The sequence below is a fragment of the Platichthys flesus genome, chromosome 1, assembly GCF_949316205.1.
Source record: "Platichthys flesus chromosome 1, fPlaFle2.1, whole genome shotgun sequence".
In the NCBI taxonomy this organism is placed as follows: domain Eukaryota; kingdom Metazoa; phylum Chordata; class Actinopteri; order Pleuronectiformes; family Pleuronectidae; genus Platichthys; species Platichthys flesus.
Window position 1 is genome coordinate 295,730 of NC_084945.1, and position 22,430 is coordinate 318,159.

Here is a 22,430-nt window from a genome sequence, read left to right on the forward strand (position 1 = left end):
TAAGAGCTAGCACCCAGGCCGCGCATCTACATCCCGTGATGCTTTGCGTAGTGACGTATGTTTCCTGCGACAGGTCTGGCGGCAGTTTGTTTTGGTTCCTGGATGAAGCGGGTTTGTATTCATTTATATAAAAATGATTCACGAGCTGTTGATGGCGTTAAGCGGATATCCGGGAGACATTCTCACCTGGAGCAAAGGGAGCGGACTGCAGGTGAGTGGCTGTTCCATCAGGTTCACAGCTGTGGGTTCGACTGTGTGTGACTTTGTGTGTGTTCATATGTATTCATCTGTTCATCTTTATTTACCTCTATTTATCTCTCATCATCTGTTCATCTGTATTGATCTCTATTAAAGTTAGGCTTGCACGTCCCAGTAACCTGGATGTGTTATGTACCCCCCCCCCCCCCCCAGGTTTCTCAGGACCTGCCCTTCCTCCATCCCAGTGAGACCGCTGTCCTCACCCGCCTCTGTGCACTGGGCACTGACTGTATACGACTGAAGGAGTTCATCGAACAGCACACGGACCATGTTCACCTACAGGTGAGTCCCGTCTCTCAGGATCAGCTGCTCTCAGATCAGTGCAGATCAGGGGCTTTGAGAAATGTCTGCACTAGTTTAGTTGTATGTTCACTATCAGCTTTTGTTTACATCTGAAATACATTTCCGGAGCCTTCTCTCTTAATAAACAATAATTCCACACATATCATCTCAGAACCACCCTCCTTGACTTCCCTTCGGATGGTTAGAAGCTTCTGAAGAGCAGGTCCCATCACGTGCTGTAGGTTTAACCCTCTGTTCTGTAGGAACATCACCCGAACCAGCCCAACCAGACTGGACTCCACGGGAGCTACCTGTGGGCGTTCTGCGCCGGGCTGGACTCGATGCTGAGGCCGTACAGGCAGACGCTGCTGGACCTGGAGCAAGAGGTGACACGACAACAGCATAACACAATAATAGAGCATGTGAGAGCTGCTCGTTCAACTTGAGTGTGTGTTTCAGTTCCTCGGAGATCCACATCTCACAATATCCCACGTGAACTACAAGCTTCATCAGGTAGAGCATCAGGTGAAACACGGAGGTTCTCCCAGTCTCAGTGGAGTGTGTTCGTTAACAACCTTCTCTCCCAGTTCCAGCTGCTGTTTCCCTCCGTGGTGGTGGTGGTCGAGACCATCAGGTCCCAGAAGGTGAGGACACGTGGACGGCTGCTCGCAGACCAGTTCAATTCACACAATCCCAGTCACTGCACTGGTTCATCCTGAAGCTTCCACCATGTGACCTAATGAAGACCAGTGTTTTCTGTGGATCCAGCGCTTCAGAGTGTGTGTGTGTGTGTGTTGCTTCAGATCCATGGCTGTCAGATCCTGGAGACGGTGTACAAGCACAGCTGGGGGGGGCTGCCTCCTGTTCGCATGGCCTTAGAAAAGTGAGTCATGTTCTACTGATGCAGACGTGGAATCCATATTATGAGATGATTTCATTCTGTTAGTAAATCTCATCCACACGTTGTGATGGAAAAGCCTTCAACTCACCAATCAATCAATTAATTAATCAACCAATTAACATCAAGTAAACCAAAGTGTGAGACTCCTGAAAACCTGAAGTAATGTTCACACTGTCAGAAGTACCAGTGTTTAGTTCAGTGTGTATTTGAGTCTGCAGTTCTACTGAGTGAAGCCTGTGGTTATATTTAGTTAAGTCTGCAGTTCTAGTTGGTTAGGTGGAGTTAAACCTCAGCTTTAAGAAACTCTGATCACGCGATGGTAGCAGCTCACCTTTGTGTCTCTGTGTCTTTGTGTCTTTGTGTCTTTGTGTCTTTGTGTCTTGCTGGTTTGATGGAGCAGGATTCTGGCTGTGTGTCACGGTGTGATGTACAAGCAGCTCGCAGCCTGGATGCTTCACGGGTTCCTGCTGGACCAGAGTGAGGAGTTCTTCGTGAAGAGGGGGCCCAGCGCGGGAGGAGCTGCTGCCAACCAGGAGGAGGAGGAGGAGGACCTGGGACTGGGAGGCTTGAGTGGGAAACAGCTGAGGGAACTACAGGACCTGGTGAGAACACGTCCACCCAGGACAGAGCTCAGGTCCCAGAAGTAACAGAGTGTTGATGGTGTCCTGCTGTTGTGCAGAGGCTGGTGGAGGAGGAGAACATGCTGGCTCCGTCCCTGCAGCAGTTCTCTCTGAGAACCGAGATGCTTCCGTCATACATTCCCATCAGAGTCGCTGAGAAGATCCTCTTCGTGGGAGAATCGGTCCAGATGTTTGAAAACCACAACCACAGCCCTTCTCGAGCTGGTACCTTCCTGAGCTTCTTCCAGTCAGAGTTTGATTGTGTGACTCAAACCACAGAACCCTGATTGATCTGTTTGCTCCAGGCTCCATCCTGAAGCACCAGGAGGACATGTTTGCTGCTGAGCTGCACAAACTCAAGCAGCAGCCTCTTTTCAGTCTGGTGGATTTCGAGAATCTGATCGATCGCATCAGGAGCACAGTGGCCGAGGTGAGCTTGTGTGGTGCTGCGCTCTCTTCCTCTTAAATCTAAATGCCATGAGTGACGAAATGAAAGCCTGACCCCCTGATCGACTTGCAGCACCTGTGGACGCTGATGGTGGAGGAGTCGGGTCTGCTCGAACAGCTCAAGGTTAGTGTTCATCTCCATCACTTCTGGATCAGGGATCCCGTTATCAAGGCTGACGTTTGTTTTCTTCCAGATCATTAAAGATTTCTACCTGCTGGGCCGGGGGGAGCTCTACCAGGTTTTCATCGACCTCGCTCAGCACATGCTGAAGACGCCTCCGACGGCCGTCACTGAGCACGGTGAACACTCTTAGTCCACGGTTACTTTGCACAGAATCGATGTGTAGTTGTTGCTGTTCTGATATTTCCAGCTTTATATTATTAGTATATTGATTCAGTGTTAATAACACACTGCTTAGATTTTATATATAGTGTCAAAATAACCTAATTTACTCACATCTTCCTCACAAAAACTCCAAGCTACAGTTGAGTCAACAACAAATCCACACAATTGAGCCCAGAAACATTTCTGACCACACGTTTGTGTGTTGAAGCAGCTCTTTGGGACTTTGTGAAAATCAGCTTCTCGTCAGTGATGTTAGAAAATGAGCTAAATGTTAGTCTGTTAACTGGAACCTGGATATCAGCTGGGAACACCCGCCCTGTCCTCTGTGCTACCTGCAGTGTCGTGAACATATGTTCTTGTTCTATAGATACAGTTTATAGATCTGAGTTGTCACCCTCATGTGATTCCAGACGTCAACGTGGCGTTTCGACAGGCGGCTCACAAAGTTCTGCTGGACGACGACAACCTGCTGCCGCTGCTGCACCTCACTGTGGACTACCAGGGCAAAGACAGCAAAGGTCCCAGTGAACAGTCCTGCTCCCAGTGAACAGTCCTGCTCCCAGTGAACAGTCCTGCTCCCAGTGAACCCTGTTCAGGAGGAGGACTCACACCAGGTCATATCAAACAGCTTCCTGTTTGATATGACCTGGTGTTGAGCGCCATCCAGTGGTTTGATGATCAAACTGTTTTAAACTAAGAACAGTTTCCTAAATATTGGTTTCATCTGTGACTGAAGTTTTATTTTTACACCTGAAGAAAAAAAAAACTACGCAGAAAATAACTTTTCAAATGTTTTCTCTTCAAAGTCGATCAGATAAAATGTGATAAACAATCAAACATCGTTATTTTATGTTTCCATATTAAAAGAAATTCCTCAGAAGCTTTATACGTACACACGTTATTACTTGTATTCATTATCTGTCCTCAGAGCTTTTCTGTCAAATGTCAGTTTAATGTTACGATGCCGATTTTATATTTTTCTTAAAAGATGGATCGGGCCCCAGAGACGGAGCCACTCCCCCACAGGACACCTCCCCTCGTGAGGCTCCTCCCACTGGCTGGGTGGCCCTCGGCCTCATCTACAAGGTCCAGTGGCCGCTGCACATCCTCTTCACGCCGGCCGTGCTGGAGAAGTAGGATCCTCGTTCTCAGGTCTTCATCCCCTGGTGTCACGAGCAGCTGCTGAGCGTCTCCTCTGTGCTCAGGTACAACGTGGTGTTCCGCTACCTGCTGAGCGTGCGGCGGGTGCAGCTGCAGCTGCAGCACTGCTGGGCCGTGCAGATGCAGAGGAAGCACCTCAGGTCCAGTCAGACCGATTCTGTCAAGTGCAGACTCCGGAACCACATGGCCTTCCTGATCGACAACCTGCAGCACTACCTACAGGTGAACAAGCAGCTTCTGTCTTCAGCCGGTTCATGAGTTGTATCCATGTCGTCAACATGTGAGTGTCCCTGGTGTCCTGCTCCGTCTTCAGGTGGATGTTCTGGAGTCCCAGTTTTCTCAGTTGCTTCAGCAGATCAACTCCACCAGAGACTTCGAGAGCATCAGACTGGCCCACGACCATTTCCTCAGCAACCTGCTGGCCCAGTCCTTCATCCTGCTGAAGCCGGTACGTCACTGAGGGGTTCACCTGCCGACCGGCGTCCTCGTCTCACACTGACTGTCTCTGGTCCTCAGGTGTTCCACTGTCTGAACGAGATCCTGGAGCTGTGTGACACCTTCTGTTCTCTGGTCAGTCCCACCGTGGCTCCTCTGGACGAGAGAGGAGCCGCTCAGCTCGACCTGCTGGTCAAGGTACGACCTGTTGTTCCGAGGTTCTTCACACCTTATGTTCTTCACACCTGATGTTCTTCACACTGAGGTTCTTCACGTGTGAAGATGTTTAACGTTTTACTGGAATTTCAGGGTTTCAGACGACAGTCGTCCTTATTGTTCAAAATCCTTTCGAGTGTGACCAACCATCAGATCAAATCGGAACTGGCTCAGCTGTTACTACGACTGGACTACAACAAGTACTACACACAGGCAGGAGGCACGCTGGGCAGGTAGGACGCACAACAACACACAAGTAGGACACACATCAGCACAGGGCAAACGGCCACCAGGGTTTAGTTCAGTATTTCATGATTTTATGAAGTTCTGGTTCGACTCCAGAGAAACTCTATTATATATGGAATGTAATGACTGAGTCAGTCACATGTTTCTCACAAGAGAAATGTAGAAAAAGCCTCTTTCTTTTAAAACTAGATCATTAAGCGGTAAATTAAACTGTGAGATCCAGAAATGATCAAAGTCAAAATACTGTTTTATCAAGTTAAATAAAGAGAGCTCCTGGATCTGAATGTCCTGTGAACAAACAGAAATTTACACCTCAGATATTTGTTGGAGGTAATAATCACTTTTGAGATCCTCTGGATTAATAACTGCTCATTTGATTTGAACTGGGTTTGAAGCAGATTCTTATTGTTTTGAAGCTTCTGTTTCATGTTAAACATCCTGAGCTGCATTTCTTTTTCTTTCAGTATTTGACTTCCATCACAAAGAGACAAGTCCTTTCTCCGGCTTCACTCAAACGTCCGAGGAGAGAAATGATCTCAATCTTGTACAAAGTGTAAATACGAAAACCTTCAAGCAGAGAAAATAAACTGAAGTTGAAGAAACTGAAGCAGAGTCACAGTTTATTATTATCCATAAAAACAGACGGTTCTATACAGAGCATGCGACACAAGATACTGAACACGAGGTGATTATGACGAGTAGTCGTGGCGATACTGAGGCTTGCTGTGGAAGCCCAGACGCTCGCCGCTGATCAGACTCTGGATCAGCCATTCAGGGGACACCATCGGGACGTCCTGTGATGTCACACTCTTCTCCACCAATGGTGGACAGGCGTGGTCTGTCACCACCGCGTCATACTTTCCAGCAGGAACGTCTGCCGACAGAAGAACAGCCTCAGGACCATGTGTTCACAGTGCACGTTATTTAAAGGTGGTGACATCCCTACCTGAATCCTCTTTGTCCCCCTGGAGCTGTCGGACTGACGAGGCTCCGCCCATCGTGATCAGCTGAGCCCAGAGCTCCGCCGGCTCCTCGAACACCAGGAGGAGGCGCAGGGATCTGAAGGGGCTGCAGCGAGGATGCCTGGAAGGAGAGAACAGGAGTCACCTTGAGTTCTGTAAAGCTGAGCGGTCATGCAGTCGTGTCACTTTTCTCTTGGCTTCATTAATCTATTGTCTTTTAATTCTTGAATGTTCTGTTTTAGATTCCTATTAAATATGAAACAAAGATACGTGACTGAAGAGGACTTCATTTCTCGTGATGAACTTTTGCTCTTGAAGAAGCTGCATTGACTCTTATTGTTGTAATGTGTTTTTTGTAGGATCCATATTTACATCGACTGCAGCCACCAGGATTTTTTAAAGCTTCAGGTTGTTTTCTTGTTGTCTGATTTAAAAAGAAACACAAACCACATCAGGAAACAGTGCGATAAGCTCAACACAGGACAGATGAATAAGGATTTTAAAGTAAATTTTATTTATTAAACCAAAAACCCTGCTGGCTGGGCAGAGCCCTCTTATTAATCCATTCAGGGAGCGGTTACTGCTTCTACTTCGGACTTCCTCTCGAGACAGGAAGTGAGAACACTGACTGGTCCGATCCCTGCACAGTTCATGCTACACAACTTGTTGTCTTGAGGTGGGAGCTCTCTCTACAGGACTGACACCGACACTACACGAGCTGTGACCTGGAGAAACATGTGAAGACGCTCGAGGAATGAGATCTTCCTGCTGGACGAGGTGAAACGCTTCAGTAGAAACCGACTGAGTCAGATGCAGTTAGTCCAGCCTGCACCGAGTGTGTGTTTGTGTCCCTGTTCGATTCCCTGACTACAGACGTGTGCAGTGTGAAACGAGCAGGGAGCAGCTCATTGGCTGCCTGTCGGTGGCTGTTTGCTGAACATCAGGAGGAAACTTGTGTCTCTAGTTATAAACACGCTTCTTTTTAAAAGACATTTGTGTGTCACATGTCCTTGTTACCATGGCTACAGCATCTAGATAAGAGGCGTGGCCTTTCTGATACCATCAAAGCCCACATGCTCCCCACAACCCCCAGGTGGCGCTGCACCCTACCATTCCACCACGGTGTCGTCCGGCCCCACCCCGGCCGGCAGCAGGTAGTTCCTGTAGTTCAGCAGCTTGTCCTCTTTGCAGCAGTCGCGAACCCAAACATGTGACACGCAGGGCACGCCGCTCGCCAAGCACAGCAGGTACTTCCTGGTGCGGCAGTGCTGGTCGGCGATGAGCAGGCTCTGATAGGCCGCCTTACACTGAGAGGGAACCAATCACAGACCAACACGGATCAAGACCTTCAACATTCTGGAAAACTGGACGAACAGAGAAATAAAGTCTGGAATAACAAACACCATTAAACTAGAAGCATCAGACGAGTTCTCTGTGTATTTAACTTTGACAGCAGGACACAATCCAGTTTAGACTTGTTTTACCAACTGAATAATTAGCCAGAGGAACAAATTACTCTGTGACATCACTCACACTGAGTGATGTCACAGAATCAGGACGTGTGAAGCTCACCTGCTCCTCGTTGAAGTCGGGCAGGATGAAGCCGCCGCCCGCCTGCAGCTGGGACTCTGTGTACGCCTTGTTGAACGGACTGGTCTGAGTGGGATCTGATAAAAACAACATCTGCTTTACTGAGGATTAAAGAAGCTGCAGATGAGGAAGATGAGGAGCCAGTGACCGCCTCACCTTCCTCCTCCTCAGTGAGCTGGTTGGTCAGTCGGTCGCTCTCTGACGACGCCGTCAGCATGAAGGCGAAGCCCATGAAGAGAGACGCGTTCTGAGGCAGCGGCCCCTGAGCCTCCGACGCGTCGGCCGACCGGCCGGGGGGGTCTGTGCCGCTGCCGGAGGTGTTACACACTCCAACCCGCTGAGCTGTGGACACACACACACACACACACACACACACACACACGTTAAACTGCAGGACCACATCAGTTCACCGGAAACACAAATACAACTATTTTCTCCTTTTAAACTTTATCTAGTCGTGCAGGTGTTTGTTTGTTGGCTGGTTTGTAAACAGGATTACATGAAAACTACTGGATGGACTTCCAGGAAACTCCCAGGAAACTCCCAGGAAACTCCCAGGAAACTCCCAGGTGTTTCTTTATGAATTTGTGCAGCTTGATGAAAAGTAAAGTCGGGTCCTGGTGGGAAAGGGAGCTCCATGATCAAGTTTGAATTTAATGATGTTTTGAGATGTGACAGATTTCTGACTCTGCTCCAGTTGAAGATTTTTATGCAGGTTTTTAATACAACGAAGAAACTCTGGATTCATCTAGAGAGAACATCTGTGAACTGCTTCACACACGTTCTAGTGTTTGTGTCTGAAAACTCAAATGTGATAAAATAACTCTTGAAACAAACAACCTGTGAAAAGCACCGGACCTCGTCCCTCCACCCGTGAACCATCACCAGGATTAAACTACCCATTGTTCAATTACCAGGTTAGTCTCAGTAGCAGCAGCCGGACACGGGTCACACGGAGGTTAGACTCAGCACAAAGGAAATCACACGTTACTGATAAAATATTAATACTAATAAAAACTGCATCAAGTCACTTGGATTAACTGAGTTAAGAAAGAAGATTTAATAAATGTTTCAGGAATCACGTTGTTTAATTAAAATTATTTAGTAAAAATGTTTCTAAAAACATTAAAAAAAGATGTGCTTAAAAAATACAACGATGACGACTAATTCAAACTTAAAATGTTTCCTATAAGATCTATTAAAATCTCAAACTATGGTCTGCTCAGTGTTAGCACTTATCAAACACTGAGCTTCATTCACACGCTGTGGTGGTTCTGCTGAAGGTCTCTGTACCGGCTCTGAGGCCCGGACCCTTGCGGCCTCTCTTGGCCGGCGACCTGTCGTCCTCAGAGGTCGTCCTCAGCTTCCTCTTGCCGGAGGGGCCGGGGGTGCAGGGGCTGCGGTTGGGAGTGTCCTGACCTCCAGGGGTCACTCTGCGCCTCCTCTTCCCATCCACCAGGTTATCTGAGGAAAAGGACAAGAGACAGACGTTTTTATATCTCCAGTAAAATCCAAAGAGAACGAAGAAGTGAAGCCGTGTGGAGCTGCGTGCAGGCACATCGGCAGTGAATTACACTTCCAGCCTGTAGGGGGAGCCATGTCTCCCACTGGGTCACTTTAGGTCAGAAACAGAGACATGTCCGGCTGCGTCTCACCCAGGCTGATGTCCGAGGCCTTGGCCAGAGGAGTGGACGGCTCGTAGGGTCCCAGGCTGTGCTGCTCCCTCAGCCGGTTTCCCTGCTCCAGCGACAGGATGACCGAGGTCCGGTTGTACCACTGTCTCTGTCCGTCCCGCTCCACGCTGTACAGCAGCTCCTGGCCCTCGGACTTATGGCCCCGGACAACACCTGAACACATTTCAACGGGAAACCGATTAAAGCTCAGATGGTTCACTCGTCAGTTATGAACAATCTGAATATTGACTAGTAACTGAAGTTGTTTAGACTCCTCCTCTTCCTCACCTATGCTGAAGTACTCATCCTCGAGCAGAGCGGTGACCTCTGTCTCCAGGGGGATGGGATCACACAGCAGGATGTCCCTCCCCACCACCTCGCACTCGTAGCCGTCGTCGAACCGCAGGCGGAAGCTCCCCTCCCCGGCGTCTCTGACGATGCGTCCTGAGTAGAAGTAGCCGTTGGACGACCACTTGGCCACGACCCTCAGGCCGACGAAGCTGCTGCTGGCCGAGCTCGCCTCCTCTGGGGACGAGCGGAGGGAGTCGGAGCGGCTGGGGAGCTCGGTGTCCGTGGGGCTGACGGGGAGACGTGGGGGGAGCATGCGGGTGAAGGGCTCGTCCTCTGAGGAGGACGGGGGGGGGCCATGAGCTCCGAGTCTCTGCAGGGAGCTGACGCCTCCTCCCCTGAAGAGAAACACGGTCTGATCAGCTGCTGCCTTCACACAGGCCACGTCTCAGAAGTGAAACTGATCTTTAATAGTTTTATTTGATCTGATCCTGAGCGTCTGGACTGAAAAACCTTTTTAAAAGCCATCTGCTCATTTACAGTGTCTGGGTTTAATAATAAAAACCTATTTAAGTTCAATATGCTGCGAATATGGGATTTGATTTAGGCATTTTTTACATTGCTAATGATTTGGATGATAAATGAATTCATAGAATCAAACATCGACTGGTTCAAGCTGCTTTTCTCTGCTTTAGTTTAGAATAAATCTTTGGGTTTTGGAAAGTGAGAGAAAACAGCGATAAGCATTTTCACAATTTTAAGACATTTCATGGAAAGTGAAGTTTCTTCAGTCTGAGCTAGCAGCTAATTAGCAGGTTGATGATGAAATCATGAACTGGTAGCAGATCAGGTACAAGGAGATTAGTGAAAAGAGGAAAAGTAAAGTGTTACTGGTAGAAGCTGCAGGAAGTGTGAGCGTCGGGGGGGCGAGCCTCAGGGAGGACTCACCTGGACAGCGAGGAGCGGGACGGGGGACGGCCCCTACGCGCTCGGCCTCTGGGAGCCAGTGGGACGAAGGCCCGGGACCCCAGGGTGCCATAGCCTCTGTCCTTCATGACCACTGACCCTGCCCTTTGACCCCTGTGACCCCTCTGTTGATACCCACCTCCCCTCCTGGGACTGCGGACACACAGAGGGGACAAATGGAGCCGGTCAGGTTGCACAGGCACTGATCTGGGGACAGTCTCAAGAGGAAAAGCCGCCCTGCTGAAGAAGGAGGGCGGTTCACTGACCCCAGATCTGTGCCTGTAAAGCAACTTGCACCTGAAGCAGGCATGGATCAGTGAATCACTGAGAGATGAGGGTGTTAGAAAGAGGTGGATCAGGAACCAGCATGCACCGAGCACAGACAGGTGAAGCAGAGAGGCAGGACAGAAGAGAACCAGGGACTGGGGGGGGGGGGGGGGGGTGCTACCTGGAGGATCTGCCCCCTCGGCTGGACGGCATGATGAAGTCCGGCCTGGTGAAGCCGGTGCTGCTGCTGGAGGCCTTGGAGGACAGCGAGCTGATGTCCCCCAGGTCACCGGAGGTCATGGAGCTGCTGCCCGTGCGGCACGGAGAGATGTCGCTGTCCAACACGTGGGAGTCCACCACCGGCTCCTCGCTCTCCTGGTGATCAGAGAGATCAGTGGAGCTCATGAAAGTCACCATGAGTCTGTTTGAATCACTGTTGACAGCCTGTAGCAGGAGAAGCAGCTGTTACCTCAGAGACTTTGCGATCCACCTCTTTACCGTCCTCATAATAAACATCTGTGATGATCCGTGTGATGGTGGTTCGCACTTCCTGGGTGGTGCGCACGTGTCTGTAGTGGGCGGGGCCTGTGGTTCTCCTGAAGGATGGAAACTCTGGTTCCCCCTTTTAGAGAAAACAGAGGAGAGTCAGATTCTGAATGTTTCCAGACATGTGAACACACATGATCTGCGTACCCTGCCGGCTGGCGAGCGCACCCCCTCTGCCTGGAAGCTGGTCTGCCGGGGCGGCATCCGCTGTCAGAGCAGAGACACAGAGACTCAGACACTCAGAAACACAGGGGCTAAGAGACACAGAGACACAGAGACACAGAGACTCATGGACTCATGGACTCATGGACTCAGAGACTCAGGGACTCAGGGACTCAGGGACTCAGGGACTCAGGGACTCAGGGACTCAGGGACTCAGGGACTCAGGGACTCAGGGACTCAGAGACTCAGAGACTCAGAGACTCAGAGACTCAGAGACTCAGGGACTCAGGGACTCAGGGACTCAGGGACTCAGGGACTCAGGGACACAGAGACACAGAGACACAGAGACTCAGAGACACAGAGGCTCAGGGGCTCAGAGACGCAGAGACTCAGAGACTCAGAGACTCAGAGACTCAGAGACACAGAGGCTCAGGGGCTCAGAGACACAGAGACACAGAGACTCAGAGACTCATGGACTCATGGACTCAGAGACACAGAGACTCATGGACTCAGAGACACAGAGACTTAGAGACTCAGAGACTCAGAGACTCATGGGCTCAGAGACTCAGAGACACAGAGGCTCAGGGGCTCAGAGACACAGAGACACAGAGACTCAGGGGCTAAAAGACACAGAGACTTAGAGACTCAGACACTCAGAGACACACAGACTCAAGAGACACAGGGACTCAGAGACACAGACTCACGGAATCAGAGACTCAGAGACTCAGGCTTCAGCCTCAAACATCACTGAACACATTTCTAGTTGTCCGAGAGGGAAACACTTCCAGTAACCCAAGAAATGTAAAGCGGGAGGTCATGATGAATTGTTATAATGTACAGTAACTTCAATACAAATTTGTAATTTGAATATATATAGTCAAATTAATAATTTCTCATATTTTATAAAAGATCTTGCTTCATATTTGTCTCATCTGCAGTTGTGTTAATTCAACCAACGCACTCCTGACTGAGTCGGTTGTCACTTGCAGGTAAAAAGTGAGATTCTGGTTAATTCGATTTCTCAGACATTTGTTTTAAATTTGATTTGTCATTATCTATTTATATAAAAATAAATACCACTTAAACAATTGTTATGGCATAAAGGCTAAACCCTGTGTGTATTATGTCAAATCAATTATTATTCAAATGAATAAAGGTTGAATATGATAAAGGCCGGCTCCTCCTCTCCACTGACACCAACCTTGTGGAATGGACTGGAGCTGACGGAGCTGTCGAGGCTCTTCTGGGAGCTGGCCTTCAGTCGGGCATCTCGACAGTTTGGGGTGGGGGGCTCTGAGGAGTCGGGTGGTCCTCTCCTCTCCTCTGATTGGTCGGCAGGGATGGGGGTATTTACAGGGTTCTGCTGCGGCGCTGCTTCCTGTTGTGGAGCTTGTGATTGGCTGTTGCATCCCAGCGAGGAAGCCTGGGAGCTTCTCTGTGGCGAGGCGAACAGCTCCGCCCTGCAGAGACGTTCAGATGGACACGTGACGCTGTGACACATCTGGCTGATGACCGATACAAATACAGCAACAATATAAGAATCTACCCACAACTGGAAATGTCTGAAGTGTCTGAAACCAGCTTCAGATCACAACAACCTGGATGATCACAGAGGAACCCTGACATGTGCTGGTTCCACTGGAAGCTACAACCTGCACGACACTCACACGTCATCAGAAGAGTTTCCTCCTCTAAAGAGAAACAGAAGAGTCTGTCCAAATGGAGGCTGAGCAGACCTTGATACAGCCAACGCTAAGGAACGTGTGTGTCTGACATCCTAGCTGGTGGGGGGGGATGTGTGACATGAAACACAGTGTGTTCTGTGGTGCCTCCTCCACGGTGTCATGGGAACATGTGAGCCCACAGACTGGTTCTGAAGCAGAGCAACAGGCTCCTCTCTGGGTGGGAGAACCTCTCAGATGCTCTGGTGATGTGACGTCTACTTTCTCTGGGTCACGTTCCTCGTGAGCTGCCTCTGCTTGATCCTGACACAAATCTTTTTTTAAACCTGGGTCCATTAGGACAGCCTTCGTCTTCAGACAAAGTGACTCTGCTCTAAGACGGAGGAGAAGACAGAACCACCATCAACCTCTTCTTATTCAGATCGACGTGATTTGAGATTTCTCACAACTATTCATGACAAGAAACAAGCGACTTAAAAACTAAATTCAACTGCTGAAGACATTTTGAAACAACGACCTCACTTTTCCAAAGCCTCACATCGTCCCAGGGGAAAATTCACATGGTGCAAATATAGAACCCGTCCCCCCTCCAGGATCTAGAAGTAGGTCCCAGGCTCTGTCACGTGCACAGTGTGCTCGTCAGAGTCGTCCTACTTGTGTCGACTAAAATACAACTAATACTTCCACCGGTCGCCTGGAGAGAATCTCAACAGACCTTGTGCATATAACCAAAGTTTAAAAACAGGAATAACAAATAATAATTAACTTTATAAGAGAGTGCCGTGTTTTCAATCAGTGAAAGCAGAGTTACCACAGTCAAACATTTTCAACTCCCAACTTGTGCTTTTAAAAACAGAAGCAGGACACCAGCCTGTTGAAGGTTAAAGTCTCTTCCTATGATGCTTACTCAAGCTGTTTATAGTCTGTGCTTTAACACAGGGGGAGATTTAAATGAGGAAGTTAAACAAACGACAGGGACAATTCATGCAAACACAAGTGAAACTAGAAGAGGAGAGAGGAGATGTTAGAGCCCAGGTAGCTGTGCTGCAGCAGGGACCTCACCTGACAGGTGTGTTGTCCTCCTGCGCTCTGTGGACCTGCCGGACTCGACTGAACACCGACGAGCTGCTGACACATCAAACATGACGCTTCACTGTGACAACAAACCACTGCAGCTCAGAGTTTAACAGACAACACAAAGTTCATGATGCATTAAACTAACAACTTTCACAGAAGATAAGGACATGATCCAAGCTGACGTCTTCTTCTACTTCTACACGTGTGGCTTCTATTTGTCATCCAGATATTTGTGTTTGTTGAGTGTTTTTCAGATTTGTGTGTGTCGCGTGTTGGAAACGTGAAGCGACTACTTGCTGGAGAATCCTGAGGAGGATCTGCCGCTGTGTTCTCAGACCAGCTCACTCAGACACTGGGCTGAGAAGGCAGCAGGGCTTTACCTGGTCACAGCCTTGGAGACGACCTTGAGGACAGACACGTCCTCGTCTGGCAGCGCTGGCTCTGGTGGAAAGAAAGATATTACTGAGAGGGCGATGAGAGCGTCTCCATGGACATCATCTATCACTCCATAGAAGAGAATGAAGATGAGCGAGCTCTCACTCTGCAGACTGAAGGACTCAGAGCTGCCTTCTTCAACTGGGGTCACCAGCTTCATCCTCAAGCTCAGCTTCCTGTCTCCAGGGTCCGTCCTGTCCTCGCCACCTTCCCCTGACACAAGGTCGCTGGCAGCCATCGCCACGTCGCCAGAGACATCGCCCACATCGTCCGACTTCTCAGAAAAGAGCTCTGGATAAAAGATGGACAAGGTTCAGATGGTGTGCATCTGAACCTTAGTTTCAACAACTTTTTGAAACTAACACTTTAGTAGCACTTAAATGGCTCTTACTTATAGCACTTTGTAGTTTTGCTTTATTTGAAGAAATTGTACTTTCTTGATTCTTGTCGTCCTTGGTCTGTACCCTCGGGTTTGAATGCACTTATTGTGAGTCGCTTTGGATAAAAGCGTCAGCTAAATGAAATGAAATGTAATGTAATGTAATGTAATGTAATGTGTGCTACGTGACATCAGGTGGAGACGCTGTGTCATGAGTCAGTGGAACCCACCAATGGGAGTGCTGTGTCTCAGCGACTGCTTCAGCTGATTGATTAGAGGAGGCGTGGCTCCAGCTGCAGGACCAATCAGCTCCCCTTCTTTAGGAAGTGTGAAGTGGAAGGAAATCTCTGTAGTTGAAAAACAGAGTTGGAATCAGATGAGATCTATTTCAGTTAATTGTTCCCATTAAGCCAGATTTCTTAAAGTCCCCATCAGGGACAACGGAGACAAAGGGTGAGACAAGGTGAGACAACGCGAGTCTGCTTCACTGTACCTCCCGAACTGTCACTGAGGCTCTTGTCTTTGAGCACATCTGGTTGAGGCTCCGCCCTCTTCGTCTGAGGCAACCTATCGAGTGCCGCGTTCACCTTCTTCATCTGGGACTCATGGCCGTTGGTGGAGGCGGACACATTGACTCTGATTGGCTGAGAGCTGCTGGTGGCGTCGCTCTTCAGACTCTGGGAGTGTCTCTCGCTGTCGGTCACCACGATGACGCTGTCCCCTCCCTGCTCTTCACGCTCGTCCTCCATCGGCTCAGGAGTCATCGCTTCACTCTGAGAGAGAGCTAGAGCCATTCCTGAAGCCCCGCCTCCCTTTGCACTCTCCTCCTCCACCTCCTCCACCACCTCCACCACCTCCTCCACCTGATCCATCCTGTCACTCTCAGTCTGCGACACTGGTTGTACAGAGCGACTCTTTGTTGTTCCTCCTCTAACCTCCACAGCAGACGTCTGAGAGGAGACGGACTGCGCAGGCAGGCTACAGGGCGGGGGGGTTTCTGACGGAGTCTCCTGCACACAGATGCTAACAGACACGTCCGAGGAGTCGAGCTTTGGTTGAGAGCAGGACGCCGTGTCTTTGCCGTCTGTTACATTCACATGGTGTACATTCAAAGAAGCTGTCTGGTTGTGCACTTCAGAACTTTGCGACTGATTGGACGACTCAGTCTTGGCACATTCGTTGTAACACTTTGGCGATTGGGCAGAGGTGGAAGCTTTAGAAGTGGTTTGTGGTAGTGGGGGGGCGATCCTCTGGTCACTGGTGTCGACAGCGGGCGCCACTTCAAACTCCTCAATCTGCGTGGCCTGACTGTCGTCCTCAATCTGCGCTGAGGTCTGCTGAGCAGGACCGCTGCTCTGAGAGTTCACACACAGCTGCAGAGGAGAAGTGAACGCTGCCGACTCCAGATGTTGAGACTCTGTCTCATGAGGCGTCGACTTCTTCTCAGGCGCTCGAGGCGGCTCCAGACTCGGTGTCGGAACAAACACGTCCTGAGGAAACAGAAAGAAAATCTCAATAACATGAGTCAGCTGCTGATTGGAGAACTCATTGCTTTTGGATCTTTTGATTTGAGAAAAGCAAACTCTGAAGCTGCATCAGGTGAATGTGTAATTTAATAAATGACCTTGAATGATGAGTTTTATGATTGAATGAATGGAATTTACTGATTTATAAAGTGAATGAAATGAAACATTCTCTGGTTCTAGCTTCATTAAGCTCCGGACTTTTATATCAATGTAAACTGAATATCTGGGTTTTGGAGAATTTCTGGTAATTTTCTTTATTCTCTCTTGATATTTTAGAGTTGGGAAATGATAATGAAAAAAAGAAAGTAGTACACACATGAGAGAGCTCTGGCTGGGAGGGTAAAGAGAGAGTACGATCCAACGCAAAACCAGGGGAATTCTGGGATACCGGCGTGGAGGAGGATGGGTGGAGCTTAGAGGTGGTGTCCGTTTCCATTGGCTGTTCTTCCCTCTCCCCTGCTCGATCTTCTGGGGGCAACAAAGTATCCATGGGTTCATCAGCACCTAGAAAGGCAAAAGACTTTGAGCTCCACTCACCGGATAACACGCTGATATTTAAATTCATTCTTTTATAATGATAATAATAGCTTGCATTTATATAGACACTTTACAAAGTACAAGAAGAGAAAAGAGAAAGGTTGGGCTAGGGTGGAGCATTAACTGAGGCCAAAGGCCAGGTGGTGCTTGAAGAGGTTTAGAAGTGCAGCGTTCGCAGACTGGTGTTGGGGAGAGTTACTGGTTTACCGTGTTCATGCTCTGGTCCAGTCGGTGAGCTGGGAACCATTATAGGAGTGTGGCTGAAGTTGTCTGGAGTCGGAGCAACGTAATCAGCAGAGCTCCTAGAAAAGAAAGAGGAAATCATGTCATTTATTGGGCTGCACGAGGTTTAACATACCAGCACGTGTGGGACTTACTGGGACAGACTCTCCTGCACCAGTGTTCCCTGTCCAGACAGATGCAGCAGTCGCAGGGTGTGGGAGGGGGTCGGGGTCGGGTGGCCCTGCTGCTCCTGCTCAGATACTGTGCTGTCCACTGCAGCAGCTGAGAGCAACACAAGATACAACGAGTGTTAACGACTGGCTGCTTGTAAACAAACAGCCGGAACCTTGATGCAAAAACACTAGATCCCTCCGTTACCCAGAAGACCATCAAGGGTCTTCATCAAGATTCCTTACGTCACGTTAAAAGAAGTTTGTTTTTACTAAATCAACTCACACTCAGGACTATCAAGGTTCATTAGATGTGTAATATAGTTCATGTGCTAAGACGTGACATGAGCCTTCCAGTACCTGTGTGTGTGTGTGTGTGTGTGTGTGTGTGTGAACGCACCCGTCTTGTCAGCATCGAACATGTCTTCCTGGGAGGACGGGAGCTCACAGTCCTGCTGCCTCTGTTCACAGGAGGCCTGGAGACCCTCGGAGTGCAGCAGAGCCTGGACACTGAGCTGCCGGCCCGAAGGAGTCGCAGAGTCTGACGAGCTGCTGGAGCTCACCTCAGATCTGGAGGAGGACAAACACAAACTGTTAAAACCAGATTAGCATCTGGAATGAATGTAGAACCCAGAACACCACATGGGTCAGTACCTCACAGATGTGTCCCGAGTCGCTGAGGTCGTGGAGCTCTGCTCTGCTGGGGATGAGAAGCAGGTGGACATTAGATGGACGGTCCTACCATCAGCTCGGCTGAGGTTTGGTCATGCTCTATAAATTAGAGGCCTAAACGATAAATATCTAAATATAAAAAGGAATTTGAAAAATACCTAATTGGTCGCGTCTCTCACAGTCTCCCCCCCGACTGTTCACTGCTTCACTGCACAGATCTTGGGTCTGTGAAAGCTCGAGAAACCCAAGCTGAGAGGTTTCCTCTGACATACACACACATACAGATGTTATGAGCAGCAAAGATGTGGGATGTCCAGTTGTTAAATGTGCCGGGCTTCATGTTATTCTTTAATCAGTGAGAAGAACTCGTACCTTCAGGTTGACAGTGAGTGGTGGAATCAGCCCCAGAATCCATTTCTGCTTCCTCTGGTGAACTCCTGAAAGAACAGTGAAGACACTCACGACTCTGCAGCAGAGAAACATCGAGCTTCAAACATGGCGGTCCACGTACTTCTTGTTTGGAGGAGGGCAGGTGTGGAGAACTTGACTCTCCTCCTGGACCACTGAGCTCGGCTGGATTGTTGTGAGAATGCCTGAATAAAGAAGAACAAGTTTTTAGTGATAGTTATTTATGAGAGAATAGTGATGTTTATTATACATGTCATACCGACACTGACCAGGTTCAGCCTGGTTGTTACTCTGGGAGCTCTCGGAGTCCGTCTGAGAGCTTCTGCTTCCCAGAGGTGAGGAGATCAGTTCCTGTGAAGAAGAAGAGTTCTCTCATCTCACAGAACAAACGTAGAACACAATATAAACTGATAATAGACGAGTTCACTCTGCACATCACTCTGACATTAACTGGAGAAGGAAAGAAAATTTCCCTCTCTAGAAATTAAACCAATGTGCAAATTTAACTAAATCAGAACCAGCTGCTGAAAAAATGTTTTCCTGCTCATGGACAGGAGGAAGAAGAATCTCATTGTGATGAGTGATAGGGTTGTGGTTAACCCCTAACCCTGGGAGTGCTATGGTAGGTAGGGTTAGTCAGTTAGTTAACTAGTTAGTCAGCCAGCATTAAAGCTAGTTGGTTAATCTGCCTGATAGCTAGTCAGGTAGTTCGTTAGTCTGATAGCTAGTTAGTTGGGCAGTCAGTAGATATTTATATATATGTATGGCCTGTTTTCACAGTATTAAAACAGACCAGCGGGTTCTTCTGGTCCATAGCACAGACAGTACCTGTATTAAATACAGAAGCTAACATTAGCAGCAGCTCACCAGCACCGGGCTCCGGGAGCTGGGCTGCAGGTTGGACAGGCGCCGGGCCAGCAGAGCTCGGTAGCTGCTCTCGGGATCGTCCTCCAGGGCCACGCTGTCCGGCTGAGAGTCCTCCACGATCAGACACGGGTTGTCGGGCTGCGGGAGGCTGGAGTCCAGGTCCCCAGGATCCATGAGGTCAGGACCGGGCTGTGGGTCACTACACAGCGGGCAGAGAGAGGACGGAGGAGCGGGGATGTTAGCAGCCACTGGCCGGTGTTAGCATGTGAGCTACACTGAGCTAGCTGCTATCGCCCCACAACAGAGTCACCCCGGGACAATCTGCTCCTCTCCCCCGGGACCAACTGCTCCTCTCCCCCGGTACCAACTGCTCCACTCCCCCGGTACAAACTGCTCCTCTACCCCGGGAAAAACTGCTCCTCTCCCCCGGTAAAAACTGCTACTCTCCCCCGGTACCAACTGCTCCTCTCCCTCTTGTTTACGTTTTACCTGTTTTTCTATTTCCGGACTCTTTTCGCGGCAAACGTGCGAACTTGATTTGATTGGTCCATGTGAGAGTGACGTCATGAGAGACCTGGAAATTTATTCTTTTATTTTGACACTTTAATGATGATTTTTAAGTGAATATATGATTGTGAATTCTGATCCTACTTCAAGTTAATCGATTATATCTTATTTCAACCTTTTTAATTTGATGTATATATTTTAAATAATGAATTAAAATCCTCTGACCTTTACTCTTTATGTTATCCTTTATCTCATACATTTAACTTGTGTTTTTATTGTTTTTATGTTTCTTTACTTGTATTCTGTTTTGGTGCACAAATAATACAAATATAAATCTGGTCTGAATCAAACTGGTACTTTCTTTATTTCCAGCCATCAGAGGTTTACATGTGAATCTGTCTGTGATGATGAATCACGCAGAAGAGAGGAATCCAGGTCACTGCATCTCAGAGACCTTCATGGGCCCTTGAGGGCCTCCAGCACCACACATGACTTTTCACCTCCTCACTTCCTCTCTGTCACTTCCCTCGGCTGGCAGCGCCTCGGAGCTTTCTGCAGGTTAAAGTGTTTCTACACAGATTTCTTTCTGTCGGGTGACTCCTGCTGCATCTGCTCAGCTCTTTGATTGTAGAGTGTAAAAGCATCAGTTAACAGAAAGGGAGTTTAAGGTGGAATGGATGTGCACTAATCTTTGAAGAACACAAACACTGATTAAAGAATAAACTTGATTCTTGTATCTCAACACAGATTTTAGAGTTGATGTCCTCACAGATAATTAATCTCTGTCAGTACCTGAGATACAAGAGAATCACATGTAATAATTAAAACCATCTTTTCATTGCATGAGGTCGACTCCGTTCTGAAGATTAACACTTTTCAATCGTGAACATTACTTTGTGTTCATCCTGTGACAGCCTCAGTTTCCATGGAGACAGCAGCAGCCATCACAGAGAAAGTCCAACGCACCAATCAGGCGCCAGACGAGGCTGCTGGGAAACTGAGTTCCTGCTGATTACAGCTGTGTTTTCAGAGGTGAACATGAATCACATCACAGACACTGAAGCTCTTATTCAAGACACCAGCTCAGTTTACATCCGATCAGAAGTCCTGAAGCTAGCAGAGCTGCTGAGGTGACCCCCCCACACAGGAACCCCTGAAGGTCACATCCAGTCTCTGACTAGCAGACAGCGTCTCTGTCAGGATCCAGATCGTTCCTGTAGAATCAGCTTTAAATGAACGTTTGAGTGAATCCTGCCCCAGATCAGTGATGCAGTCCTCACAGGCCTCAGCTCTACAGGACAACATCAGCATCAGCTGGAGGACTCGACATGGACACACAAAGATGGAGACGTCCTGGCTGAGAGCAAAGTGAAAACCTGCTGAGTGTCCACAAGCAGCTCAGAGAGGCTGACGTCACGAAGATCAAGACTCTTCAACGTCAGAGGAAACGGCAAGTTGTCATTCTGCTGCTGAAACACACACACGAGGAAATACACAAACTGTCTCATGTGACCCACACACACACACTGACCCACACTCATACACTGACACTAACACACACACTAAAACGCACACACTGACACACACTAAAACGTACACAAACGGACACACACACACGCACACAATGACCCCCCCACACACACACACTGACACACGCAACCGGACACACAAACTGACACACACACGCCGACACACACACACAAACACACCGGGTCCATGTTTTCTATTCCAGCCTAATGAAACAGAGAGATGTTATTTTACCTTATAAATCACCGTCTCCTCTCAGTTCTTTCCCTTCTCCTCTATTCTCTCTCTTCTCTCTCTCTCTCTCTCTCTCTCCTCTCCTCTTTCTTCTCTCTCTTCTCTCTCTTCTCTTCTCTCTCGGTTGGAAAACGCGTCCAGCATCGCTCCGTCATCTGTGCGCGTGTTCGCTGTGAGTCGGGGTGTGGAACAACACGCACACGCGTCAAGATGCAAAGGTATTTTTTTAATGGATCCGTTTTGTTTCATTCATTTAGACAAACGAATATTCCCGGGATTATATAGAATTTTTTAAATATCATAAATAAAACTGGTCTCAAATAATGTTGTTGGTGTTTTGATGTGATAGAAACGAAGTCAAATTATATTCAACAAATCTAATTTGTTTGACATTTGTTCTGTGGTTCAATCTGATTGGATGAAATGGTTCAGTCATTTTAGAGCAAGAAGATATTCAAGAAATTATGGATCAAGACCAAAATGATCAAATATGTGTTTTTAAAACATTAATTATGACTGAAGTCAACATTAATAATTAGATAATTTATTCAAGTAGTTCTAACTGGATGAATCTCACATGAAGACTGGTTCTATTATAACATTTATGATTTTGACTGTCATTGTCTTAACATCTGTAGTTTTCTATTTTTATACAATAATCTATTCATTCAAATTGAACATCAAGTCTTGAATATTTATGAAGAGCTCATTGTTGTTACTGGAGTCATTGATGTGTAATTGTTGTTGGTTTGCAGACACAGGACATGTCAGGACTCCTGTAGCCCCTCATCCCTCCACCAGGAGGCAGCAGTCACTGAGGC

The 22,430-nt window shown here is 48.2% G+C and overlaps 2 protein-coding genes across 10 annotated transcripts; one reads left to right on the forward strand and one right to left on the reverse strand.

The window, feature by feature from the left end:
- The first annotated feature begins 6 nt into the window (after nucleotides 1-6).
- Nucleotides 7-5,519, forward strand: tubgcp4 (tubulin gamma complex component 4). The gene is made up of 18 exons (XM_062410228.1): nucleotides 7-211; nucleotides 412-540; nucleotides 804-926; nucleotides 1,000-1,053; nucleotides 1,128-1,184; nucleotides 1,344-1,423; nucleotides 1,842-2,043; nucleotides 2,121-2,286; nucleotides 2,367-2,491; nucleotides 2,582-2,632; nucleotides 2,703-2,808; nucleotides 3,265-3,372; nucleotides 3,843-3,987; nucleotides 4,060-4,237; nucleotides 4,329-4,463; nucleotides 4,532-4,648; nucleotides 4,760-4,899; nucleotides 5,377-5,519. The coding sequence occupies exons 1-18, from the start codon at nucleotides 134-136 to the stop codon at nucleotides 5,381-5,383; spliced, it is 2,001 nt and encodes a 666-aa protein (XP_062266212.1). The 5' UTR covers nucleotides 7-133; the 3' UTR covers nucleotides 5,384-5,519.
- tp53bp1 (tumor protein p53 binding protein, 1) lies at nucleotides 5,516-21,725 on the reverse strand. 9 transcript variants are annotated; one of them, XM_062403357.1, is made up of 29 exons: nucleotides 21,610-21,725; nucleotides 19,342-19,540; nucleotides 18,744-18,825; nucleotides 18,578-18,659; nucleotides 18,439-18,503; nucleotides 18,225-18,329; nucleotides 18,049-18,094; nucleotides 17,795-17,964; nucleotides 17,380-17,506; nucleotides 17,210-17,304; nucleotides 16,782-16,969; nucleotides 15,433-16,429; nucleotides 15,170-15,286; nucleotides 14,666-14,851; nucleotides 14,506-14,587; nucleotides 14,111-14,176; nucleotides 12,568-12,826; nucleotides 11,352-11,411; nucleotides 11,128-11,280; nucleotides 10,840-11,033; nucleotides 10,374-10,544; nucleotides 9,426-9,823; nucleotides 9,120-9,311; nucleotides 8,758-8,928; nucleotides 7,621-7,806; nucleotides 7,447-7,541; nucleotides 6,985-7,181; nucleotides 5,859-5,995; nucleotides 5,516-5,786 (listed from the first exon to the last, which is right to left on the reverse strand). In XM_062403357.1, the coding sequence occupies exons 2-29, from the start codon at nucleotides 19,513-19,515 to the stop codon at nucleotides 5,602-5,604; spliced, it is 4,980 nt and encodes a 1,659-aa protein (XP_062259341.1). In that variant the 5' UTR covers nucleotides 19,516-19,540; nucleotides 21,610-21,725; the 3' UTR covers nucleotides 5,516-5,601. The 9 variants fall into 9 exon arrangements, 8 of the variants coding, with proteins under 8 accessions (XP_062259341.1, XP_062260941.1, XP_062261700.1 ...); XM_062404957.1 differs by lacking the exon at nucleotides 21,610-21,725 and having other exon boundaries at nucleotides 18,049-18,091; nucleotides 19,342-19,882; XM_062405716.1 differs by lacking the exon at nucleotides 21,610-21,725 and having other exon boundaries at nucleotides 14,506-14,566; nucleotides 19,342-19,881.
- Between the last annotated feature and the right edge of the window lie 705 nt (nucleotides 21,726-22,430).